Consider the following 12,677-nt stretch of genomic DNA (forward strand, 5'->3'; position numbering starts at 1 on the left):
ACTAGCATTTAGGAGTTTTTCACTTCTGAAATTTCTTCCAGTCATTTCATGTACCTTATAACAGTGGACCTCCACTTTACGATAGTTCACTATATGATAAAATCACTTTACAATAGACTCTCCATAATAAAATACCTTTCACTATACGATATGTAGTAAGTGCGAGATATTGTCATCACGTTTGCGAATTGAATTTTAATTCTATTAAACGGAGCTTAAAAAATAGGAATGAAGAGAATATTCTGAAAATTTATTTTTGTTTAATATATGATTTCAGTGAAGTGGAAACACATTTCACTATAATACTGTAAGGTATTATAGTGAAATGAATTCCACAGAATTACAGTTATCAGTATTATCGCAAATTCAATAAGATCGAGTTTACTACCTGTTTATAATTGCTTGCGCTAACAGAAAAGCCCAATAAACTGGAAAGTGCAAATTATTTTTATTGTTTTATGGTAGTGACCTCCAGAAACATGCTTTAAAAAAATATCACAAATGCATTCAAAATTCATTCTTATAACAAAACATAGCAATAAATGGTGAAAGTGTAGTGCATTTTAATGATTTGAGCAGCTGATTCTACTAACCAGTGATCGCTGATGCCTACTTATTTTGCTCTATAATGGCTTACGATTGTCTCCGACCGGACCATGTGGTCCTTTGTCTCCGCCAATAGCAGCATTTGTAAACGTGTTGAGCATATGTTTTGTTTTCGTATCCTTTAGTTCAAGTGATTTTTTTTTGTGCTTACTTTCCATAAATTTACTGTTTGATGAAACAGGCCTCTTTTGGAAAAAGGATGCCTAGGTGAACGTACATCACAAAAGAAGAGGCCTTGTTGCCTGGTCATAAGCCTATGAAGGATAGGCTTACTCTGCTATTAGGGTCCAATGCCTGTGGTGATTTTAAACTTAAGCCAATGTTGGTTTACCAACAAGAAACTCCCAGAGTGTTTAAACAGCAAAAGGTCATCAAAAGCAGTTTGGGTGTCTTTTGGCGGTGTAACAAGAAGGCCTGGGTGACAAGACACCTCTTCAATGAATGGATATTTGAAGTGTTTTGTCCTTCAGTCAAAGGTTACTTAGAAAAAAACAAACTTCCTTTAAAGGCACTGTTAATTGTGGGTAATGCTCCAGGTCATGATCTCCAACTTGCCCGATCTCTGGAGGAGAAATTTAACTTCATTACTGTCAAATTTCTCCCACCCAATACCACCCCTCTGCTTCAACCGATGGATCAGCAAGTGATTGGCAATCTTAAAAAAAATTTACACAAAGAAGATGCTTGCAAAGTGCCCTGAAGAGACTTCAGGAGACAGAGCCATCACCTTAAAAGAATTCTGGAAGACCAAGTTTAACATCTTAGACTGTGTACAAATGATTGTCAGTTCTTGGAATGAAGTTTCAGCTTGGTCCGTCAATGCAGCCTGGAAGAACTTATGGCCTTTAGTCATCCATGATTTTGAAGGATTTGAAGCTGAAGGTGTTATAGAGCAGGAAATTATCACTCTTGGTGAGTCCTTGGCTCTAGAGATTGATGCAGCAGATGTGGAGAAGTTAATTGCGGACCATGAAAGGGAGTTGACAACAGAGGAACTCCAGGAATTAGAGCAGATGGGTGAGCATGACAGTGGAGATGAGGAACACGAGGAGGATGACTGTAGCAACAGCTCAAGAAGTTAAGGACATGTTTGCTGCGTGGGATATTGTGAAGAGGACAGTAAGATAAAACCCAGATATTGAAACCACTGAATTGATGACCTGCAAATTTGAAGATCAGGTGTTAAGTTATTTCAAGAACCTTCAGAGAAAGTGACAAAAGCAAACCACTTTGGACAGTTTTTATACCATAAGTAGCAAGAGGCAGTGATCGGAAAGAACACCAGATCCTGAAGTTTGTCCTGATATCTTGATGGTAAAAGATTCTCTTCCAGCTTCATCACCACACCACCGTTGACACAGCTTTTCCAATGTAAGTTAAATGAAAATTACGATTTTTGTTTTTTTAATGTTTATAATTATCAATTATCATTTTAAACAACATTTTTGGGGGGAATAAGTAAAAATGTGTGGCACCATCAGCATTTTTTATCTTTATTCTTTTTTTAAATTTGTATCATGCTCTACTGTTTATTCAGGTGTATAAGATGCACCACAATTTTAGGACGAGTTATTGTTAGATAAAAGGTTTGTATACACTGGAAAATATGGTATTCAGTATTCTATATAAAACTAATACAATTTCTGTTATAAAAATCACCTTTTACAGAGATAATAGCTTAGTTATATAGCAAAAATTTCAACTTCCGAGGACTTGGAACGAATTATCAAAAAACAGTGTGTTATTGGGTTCACATTACGATATTTTCACGATACAATGGTGTCTCTGGAATGAATTAATATTGTAAAGCAGGGGTCCACTGTATATGCATAGGTGGACTATTTTATTTTTTAAAAATTATCAATATTGGTGTCAAATTTTAACTTGACATAGGAGACAGACCATCTTAGTTGACTTTTTACAGCTTCATTTACAATTTGATCCAGTGTCAGAAAGAATTTCTGATGCGTCTTACTCCAACCTCACTGAAGGCCATTTTAGAGTACTTTGGATTGCTGTGCACACAATTTACTACCTTCTGCATTTACAGTATGAACAACTGGTCACAACTAAGACTGTTCCCTCAAATACTTAAATTCCCACAAAAAATATGGTTCAGGACACACTGATTAGGTACATCTGTATGAACTTACTGCAGTGCATGGTTGCCAGTGTGACACTTCACAGGTTTGACAAATATCATCTCCAAATCTTATAACCTGTTTACTTTCTAAGAGATCTGTTATCCACAGAACCAAAAGTGGATCTAGTTCTGCAACATGAAGGGAGAAGAATGAACAGCATTTGCAACCTATTCTTACAACATGAGTCAAAACTTATGCTGGGTATTTAAAAAATCCATGCCGGTTATTTTCAGTTCAGGTCTGTCCTCTGAAGTCATCTCCCAAAGAATCAACCTTTCTGAATATTAAAAATGAAAATATAAAAGCTATGATAATTATTAAAAATAAAAATAATGGTTAACTTACTTTTGGCTGATATGATCTTCAATTTTATTTTCTTCACAATTATTTAGAGCTGTTTAAGATAGAAGTGAAAACACAAAAAATGAAAAAAACTTCAGATAATGCAAATTATATATATGAGAAAGAGAGAGCAACATAAGACGCAATTTTATTTTTATTCTCCTTTTCTATCATAAAAGCATAATAACATATGAAAATGTACTGGTTTCAGAAACACTATATGACTAATAAAGGTGAATTTTATAAACTGAGGATTCTACAGCATTTTTAAAATTTATCCTAATATGTGGATGTACAGAATTAATGCAATAATCCACATTTCAATGTAATACAAATAAGTAATAAATTAAGAATAGTGCTCTTCACTAGCATATATTTTACCTGGTACACTTAAGGAGATTCTGAAATTATTCAGTAATTTACACATTCAACTTTATTATCCTTTTTTTTTTGCATGGCTTCATTTTCAAATTAGCTTAATTTATTTTGGTTCCAGCACTGGAGGAAGTCTGAGCTTAGGTTTAGAGTAAGAATGCATTATATTAATTCTGATACATATCTGTTAGGTTATTTTCCCTATTCCAGTTAACTGAAGTAAACTGAAATAGGGAAAATTCAGATCAGGAGTTGCATAATGCTTTCAAAATTCATGTATGTATATAGCATTCTGTCTTACATAATATGAATAGGACAGAATCTTTGGAAAGCATTATGCAACTCCAGACTCAGGTAGCAGCTTACCAGTTCACAGTTATATTATTTTATTATTATTAGCAATATAGTGCAAGGAAGCCTGAGGCTTATGCTGCATCAGCCAAAAAAAATATCCGAGTTACCCAGAGAGAGAGTGGTGTCAGAGAGTGAGGAATCACCAAGAAAGAGAAGAATGATGATATCCAGCTCAGGACCCTGGATGTGCCAATCCCATACTCACCAGACGTGAGCTCCTTGGCTGGTATAAGGAAATTAATTAAGCAAACATGCATCAGAGCCAGTATAATATATTCTTACCTTAAATCCAAGCTCAGACTACCTCCAGTGCTGTGTGTGTGTGTGTGTGAGAGAGAGAGAGAGAGAGAGAGAGAGAGAGAGAGAGAGAGAGAGAGAGAGAGAGAGACCCCTTGTGGCTAGTTGTTATCAATCCTTAAATTGAACAATTCTATCTTAACAAGTGTGACTGTATGCAGAGATGAACTGTGTTGGAATTTTTTTTAACTTTATTTCTGTTTATGTGTAATACCTGAGAGCTCTATGGAACTTACCAAATCATTCCCCACTACATTATGTAATTTGCCATATTGCCCCACTCAACTTCCTGTAAAGAAAACAAACTAGTAAAAATGGAACAGCACTGAGGCAACCTGCCTGCATAGTTTGGTTATACTGAGGTTCAAAACAGCCAACCACACCACTTATCTGAATATATATATATATTTTTTTTAGGCTTATAATGTAATGCTCTGTCTATTCCTTAAATTTACAAGACAATGGTTTTCTTTTTGGTTTTTTTTTAAATTCTTCTGGATATATTAAAAAAAAAAAAAAAAAAAACAGGCAAGAGGAAATTGCATTTACATCCTGTTTCTGTACAAAGTTTCCATTTTGGAAAACAGCTGAAACAGCTATAAGGTAATTAGCAATTACTAAACTAAAATTTTTTTCACTGTCCACCACAAGTAAATACTTTTTCTTTTTTTTTTTTTTGGGTTGAAAGCTGAGAAGATGAAAGAAGATACTTGTTGATATTAGACATGAATTTTTGTAGATGGTAATTTTCAGGAAATGAAGGGAGGTTGTTTCTGAAAACTGAAGTTGAAGGGATAAATGAGGAAGAAGAACAGAAAAAGTTGAGTTTGAAGTTACAGTAAATGTATGTTGACCGGTTGCACATGTTCTGAATGGTTTGGAAGAGTGAGGGATAATTATAGAAGCCAATTAAGAAGAAAAAGTAACCATGGAAAAATCTATAAAAAAGGCACACAGTAGAGACAGAACAACTTTTGAGATAAGGAATGGAGACTTAGTAAGAGATGGGCCATTAATTAACCTAACTGCCCTCTTTTGAATGGAATCTAGAAGCCTGAGAGAGAGAGAGAGAGAGAGAGAGAGAGAGAGAGAGAGAGAGAGAGAGAGATTACATTGGCAAATATCTCAAATCTCTCCTGCTATTCCATAGTAGGGCAGATTTGTACAGAGTGGGTAGCTGTCTAGAAGAACAGTGACACTAAGTGCAAAAGAGAAAACCTAGTTTTTTTAGATGCAGAGAAAGAAACATTTGTAATGTGCTTATGCCAAGAGATTAGAAATCAAGGTAATACTTAACACAGATATGTGACCTCTAGAAATCTGAGTGTCATTGAAGATAAGCATAAGAATCCTTTTTGCAAGATATAAGACAGGACTGAGTTTTAGAAGGATTGAAATAACTTAGTTAACTTGGCCCCGCTAGAGAATTATCAGATCAGCATTTAAGGAATTGGTAGTGGATATCTGAGAAGATGAAGCTGTTTATGCATGGCAAGGTTTCTCAAACTGGAAGGTATAATGCAATGTGCTATCATCAGCAAAACTATGGATAGCATATCCAGTCAATGGAAGAAAGTCATTCCTATACAAGGAGGAACTTTGGGGAACAAAAACATTAGTGGAGAAGTTAGAAGACAGAGAGCCATCTACTGTCACCTGAAGTGAGCGGTCAGAGAGAAAACTGGATCCAATTACAGAACACAGTTGACAAATCATAAGGTGGAAGTTTATTTAGAAGACCATTATGCCAAACACTATCAAAAGCCTTTGAAATGTCAAGAGAAGCTGCTTAAGTTTCACCAAACTTTTCCACTGAACTTGCCCATAGATGGGTAACGTAAGTCAATATACCACAAGTGGATTGACACTAACGGAATCTATACTGACAATCACTGATTAGATGGAAGGTTGAGGTTTCATGATAGTTTAGAAGTTGGTGGTTGATGGATTTCCCCATTACACTTAATTTTGGTGGTTAATGGATTTCCCCATTGCATTTACCTCAGCACTTCTGCACAGAGGTAAATGCAATGGAACGATAATTGGATGGGAGGAATTTGTCATCCTTTTAAGGAACTAGCTGGATATGAACAAATTTCTAAGCAGGAGGAAAAACACCATTGGAATAAAGTGTCACAAGATTACACAGAACAGGAATTAGCTTAGAAGCACAGGTTTTGAGAACAAGTAGAGAAATACCATCAGGACTTGGAGCTTTCTGTGCATCAAAATTTCTTCTGACATCCTTTTGATGGAGGACCACAGGAGCACTGAGTGGAGTGTAATGGGAATGGTAGGTTTTCAACTCAGCCTGTTCAAATTCTAAAATGTCCTAATTAATAATTGCTTTACAACTGTTGCAAGTTTTGGTGTAGGCAGAAAATGAATGGGGAGAGATTTGGATTAAAGCCAATATGAATTATTCTTATCATGAAGTGCCTTAGCACATTTATAGGAAAACAAAGGAAATAAAGGATAAGCCTGTAAGGTGGAGTGTGGAATAAAGGATTTCATCACTACAAGAATTATTTCACTGACACAATCTAAGAAACACTGATATCAAAAGATTTATAATAGTAACCCAGCCAAGTAAACGAAGAATACAAATCTCATAAATCATCCCATTTTGTATTCTCATAGTGCCAAACGACATGAGGCTGAGAATGGCTACGAGGGATAGGCTCCATTGGAGAAGACTCACCAAGTTGTGATCTGATGTGCCTAGAGGACCACTCACCTTGACTGTGTACTTAGAATGTTTGTTCGTGAGAAAAAGATCAAGAGTGTTGGCTATGTGGTTAGGATTTTATGGTAATCTGGTAAGTAAATGAACAATCTGCTCTACATTACTGCTATCCAAACATGGTACCTAGGCAACATTTAAATTTTCTGGTCAGCATTAGCAAGGGCACATGATGCAAGAAAGCAAGCTTATATAGCATCACCAAAAAAAAAAAAAAAAAAAAAAAAAGAACACTCCCCCCCCCTCTCATTTCACCCATCCACTCGCTTCAAATGTTTGTCTAGCTCTGCCTTGAATCTGTTTAAGCTATCAACTTCTACAACGACAGATGGAAGTTTGTTCCAGCAATCAACCACCCGCTGGCTAAAAGCAAACTTCCGCACATCTATCCTACAACTGTCTTTCCTCAATTTGAATTTATGCCCTCTCAGGCAATTATTCTGAGCAAGAGAATGAATCCCATCAGCACTGAGCATGCTCAAACCATTCAAGGCTTTATACACCTCAATCAGATCACCTCGCAGGTGCCTAGTCTCCAGACACTGTAATTTGCAAAACTTCAGCCTTTCTTCATAAGAAGAACCCTTTGTTCAATTCACTTATCTTGTTGCCCTTCTCTGTACTCGTTCCAACAGCTCACCATCCTTCTTAAAATGAAGCCTCCAGACCTGTATACAGTACTCAAGGTGTGGCCTGACCATTACCTTATACAAGGGGATAATCACCTCCTTATTTTTGCTAGAAAAAAAAATTCCTGTATATCATTGATAAGACACCAGCTACTCTTGCAGACCGTCTGCACTGCTCAGAAAACTTCATATCTGCCTGCACAATTACCCCCAGGTCCTTTTCACTCTCTACCACTGTCAGTGTAGTACGCAGAGATGGGAGAAATCCCAGGTGCCGTCTGACACAAATGAACATACCTGTCAGTGTAGTACCACACAGTTGATATGTTACTCTGGGGTTACTCTGCAGTACTTTACATTTGTCATTGTTAAACTTCAGTTGCCACCTCTCAGCCCATCTACTCAACTTTTCTAGATCCTGTTGCAGCAGTGTAGAGGCTTCTGTAGCCAAGTGGTGAGGAGTGGGAGTGCAGTAGCACACGCTCTTTGAGTAGACCGGGGTTCAAGCCCCTGACTGCTAAATACGGTAGATCTGCCGAGCAGCACTGGACCAGCATGGCAGATTATGGTCCATTTCCCTCAGCATGAATTGTTGAGGAGGCTTCCATCCTGCAGTGGGTTGATAATGGCTGCAGTTTACTTTTTTAATATCATCAATATCATTAATGAATACAGAAAATGACCCAACCTGAACCCTGGGGGACTCCACTAATAACATTAGCCCACGAAGAGCAGTGTCCATTGATTACCACTCTGTCTTCTCCCACTCAACCATCCCTTTATCCATAGCAGCAATTTGCCTCGAATGCCACACTGCTCCAATTTGTGCAGCAGTCTTCCATGCACAATAGTATGAAAAGCCTTTCTAAGATCCAAATATATGATATCAAAATTATTCTTTGCATCCAGTTCCTTTGTGAGTACATCATAGTATCCAATCAAATCGGTCAGACAAGACTTTCCCTTAACAAACCCATGCTGAGTCCGAGCTATAACTGAAGTCTTATCTAGATGATCCTGCAATGCTTCTTTAACCAGTGCCTCCATTAATTTTCCTGAACAGAAGTTAAACTAATAGGTCTGTAATTACCTGTGTCTCCCTTTGATCCTCCTTTGTGGATTGGGGTCACTTTTGCACATTTCCAGTCCATGGGTACCTCCCTTGAGTCCTAGAAAGCTCTCATAATTATGGCTAAGGGTTTGCTTACTTCCTTTGCTGCTTCCCTTAATATAACTGGATAGATTCCATCCACCTGAGGTGCCTTTCTTATGTTTATCTTCAACAATTTCTCCTCCACTTTACTCTCAGTTATTACAAGATTATCTAGCTTACTGCCAGAGTTTAATAGACCTCTGGCATTCCCCTCCCTGAATAACTCCTCATGTGTGAATGTAGATGCAAAATACATCTACATTCACACATGAATGTAGATGCAAAATATTCATTTAGTTTGTTAGCTATCTGAGCAGGATCATCAACAGTTGAACCATTGATATCAAGTGGACCAATCTGATTCATCCCCTTCCTTCTAGAGTTTACATAAGTAAATAATTCTTTGCTATTTTTCTTTGCATCCTTTGCCAAAGATTTCTTGTAATCTGCCTTTGCCTGCCTAACCTCCTTTGTGACTTAGTTACAGACCAATTAATTTATTTATTAATTTGTTTTTTCTCATTATTAAAAGAAGATTATTGGAGTTCATGAGTGTAATGCCTTTGCAGCTGAAATTTACTTACAGGTACACCCTACAGACTGCCTCAGTCTAAGGGTGTTTAACCCTCCTTCCCGCTGTTTTAACCCCATAGGAAAATAACTTCTACTGCAACTACAGGTAACACGCACCGTCTGTAGAAGTCGTTTTCGTATCGGGTAAAAACAGCGGGAAATGGGGATAAGCACCCTAAGAGTGAGGCAGTCTGGAGGGTGTACCCATAAGTAAATTTCATCTGACTCATGAACTCCGATAATCTGTTTTTAATAATAAGAAAAAACTAACCAATAACATCATTATCGACTTCTACTGCCACTACCGATAAATGCATCATCTGTTTACCAAGAATGCAGGGAGAAGCTACGGTACCAGAAAACACTTTTGACTGGTAAAAGTTTCCCAAAGTTTCCAGTGGTTCTCGTGTTGGCTTACCTTAGCCAAAAAGTGTTTCCTCTTCATTTCTCTTTTCAAGTTTTATTTGCTGTGAACTTCTAAAACTATAGTGAAAAATTTGTGCAAAAGTGAAAATAGAATCAATGTGCTATATATGTTAATTCAAAAATAAACTCAAACTACATAAATACCATATCACATGCTTTTCTGATATGTAAAAAACATTGAACTATATGAACAAACTTTATTGAAAGGAAAGTTACATCACAGACTTAAAAATAAAATTTATGACCTTTAAAAATCAGTCTTTCTACCTATAAGTCTATGTGTTTGATGATTTGATTTTTATGGCACAAGGACAACTAAGGCCATGATGTTCCAAGTCCAAAGTCTATGTGTACCTACTACAGCTGAAACCAAAAGAAATTAAAACTAATCTGAAAATGAAGGCAGGCAATATTGCTTCAACATGCTCTGAAGCATTTAACTATTGTTAGCAATATGACTTAAAACTATACTTTAATTAAACATGAAAATAAATTAAAATTAAGATGAAAATATAGATAATTCAAAAGCTTACTAATTTACACACACACACACACACACACACACACACACACACACACACACACACACACACACACACACACACACACTAAATATATATTAGCTAGATAAAAAGAACTTTACTGGTCTAACAAAAATTAAGCTGTCCAAATAATAGCCTATAAACACCAACCAACACAACATTAACTGCATTTTATGTGCATTACCAGAATGTACGGCAATTATTACAATATACTGCTCACTTTTTTTCCCTACACTGAGACGGTGCTTACTGTCTTACTGCACTGAAATAGTTATTATAAATACCACACCCTAAATTAATAACAAGTTTATTGTTCTTCCTGTTTAATTAAGGTATACTCTTTTTTTTGGAGGGAAGATGGAAAAGAAGATAATAAAATGGTTACTAAATGAAAATCAGAACAACCAATACGTTTCTGGTTTTGGTCTTGAGCAATACTGAATTTGCTTCTAGCAATGTTCACTCAACGTGTACAAATAACAACATAACAAAAAAGGGAACTGACAGAAATGCAAATTATATAAAGCCTACAAATAGTACTGCTTTAAGCCTTAAACATTTAAAAATTTACGATTTTGGATATACAAGAAAATTAATGTCTGTATACAAGAATCCTACAAACCCCATATTCCAGATATTAATAAATACTGGAGAAATAATACTCACAATATTCTTTTTCTTTTTTTCGTAGCTTCATCTTACAGCAATGCCATGCTACGACAGTTACTAAGATAAGTATGACTAAAGCAGCAATTCCTAAAAGAAAATTAAATATATATAAATAAGCAACTTTCATCCATAAAACCCAATTATATATAAAACATACAACCATAAAATAATGATAATTTTTTTTTATCCTACTTCCATGTCAATAATGTAATGTCAATCAAAGTTATGACAACTCTCCATAAATGTTGTTTTCCTCTACATACTGTGCTGGATAAACACAAAAGGAAGTAGAATGGAGGTCAGAACAAGAGAAGGAGAGGAATTGTTTCCTCTCCCACCATTTCTGACATTAACATCTGAGATAACTTACATCCTCTAGTATATAGGAATGTTGAAGATTTCTAGGATACTTCATATACATCAGTCACACTGTGTGCACACTCTGGAACAGAGATTGTAAGTGCCAGTAAATAGACAGAGTGGCTGTTCTATGAAATAAAATTCTGGATTGTGGTGTGGGATGTAATGTTGTTGAATATCAATACAGAATAAAGAACTGTTTGGGGGAGGTGGGACATGTGAAGGCTGTAGTGACAGCAGATTATCAGAAGTCTGTCAAAGTTTTTTCAACATTTTTGGAAAGCATCAAATATTCCCAGATGGTGCAACTATCTCTGATGGTTTACCAATGGCACCAAAAATATAACAGCATATTAACTCCTGTAATCATTTCAGAATTTTGCTCTCAGTAACTGATGGCTCCTCCCAACATTAAAATGGTTCAAGACTGAGCAGCCAGTGAATATTGTTTTTTTGTTTGTCAGTATGAAGCCAATTTCATTAGTATTTCCAAGAGAGCTCTTTTACATCCATTTTCATTGGGGCTTTTTCTTGAAGAATGAGTTAAATAATAATAAACCAATAAGAGTATAAGACACATCAAAAGAACTAAGGGCTGTTTTATTTTCAAAAAATAATTAAAAATATATATATATATATTTTTTAATATATGAATAATGGGATCAGAGTTATGTTCAGAAAAAAAAAAAAAAAAAAAGGTTGCATAATAAAGTGAACAATTTTGAATTATGAGGTTTGGCTCTTAAATAACGAGACTGGGCATGTCGGTATTACACACCAAGCACCACCTAAAAAACAAAGGACAACAGTTGACTGAACCTTTCTCTAGCCAAGTCACATTCCAACATGTTCATCTGCTTTGCAGTGAGACAGGTTTTCATTATCTTGGTTTTTTCAGTTTGCCGGTAAAATGACAGATATAAGAATCAAACAACAAATCAACCTCAAATCTTTAACACAAACCAAAGAAAATGCCAACTGAAGGTTACGAGTTGTTGTCAAGTTTATGAATGACTAGGCTGTCCAGTATCCATGAAAACTGATGAAAATATGGACAGGATAAGGACATTGATTAGAAGTCCTTGGCTAGGCATTGATTAGTGATCTTTGTTTAACCATTAGAATGGTTGCATCAGAATTCAATATGGATAAAAGAAAGTCAGACAAATTTAGGCATGAAAGAAGTGCGTGCCAAGATGATGCCAAAAATTTTGAATGAAGATCAAAGAATGAGACCTAAGTTTGTGAAGATGTTTTGAAAAAAACTGAAGATCCAGACCTTCTGAGTACTGTAATTATCTGTAATGAAAGCTGGCTGTTCCAGTACAACCCAGAAACTAAAAGACAATCGATGTAAAAAAAAAAAAAAAATGACAGATCAAAAAAGGAAAGAATATCAAAATAAAAAATGAAAACCATGCTAGTTGTTTTCTTTGATATTAAAGGAATCATTATGGCTGAATG

The 12,677-nt window shown here is 35.8% G+C and overlaps 1 protein-coding gene across 1 annotated transcript in view; it reads right to left on the reverse strand.

Annotated features, from left to right (window-relative positions):
• Positions 1–12,677, reverse strand: part of LOC150087801 (uncharacterized) — a 48,389-nt gene that overhangs the window by 16,659 nt on the left and 19,053 nt on the right. The window contains exons 3-4 of the mRNA XM_090370422.1: positions 10,851–10,940; positions 3,096–3,144 (exon numbers count right to left, since the gene is read on the reverse strand). Of these exons, the coding sequence (XP_090226548.1) occupies positions 3,096–3,144; positions 10,851–10,940 (139 nt within the window). The remainder of the gene's footprint in view (positions 1–3,095; positions 3,145–10,850; positions 10,941–12,677) is intronic.

The sequence above is a fragment of the Mastigoproctus giganteus genome, chromosome 3 (genome assembly GCF_048544385.1).
Source record: "Mastigoproctus giganteus isolate SK-2022 chromosome 3, ASM4854438v1, whole genome shotgun sequence".
Lineage (NCBI taxonomy): Eukaryota > Metazoa > Arthropoda > Arachnida > Uropygi > Thelyphonidae > Mastigoproctus > Mastigoproctus giganteus.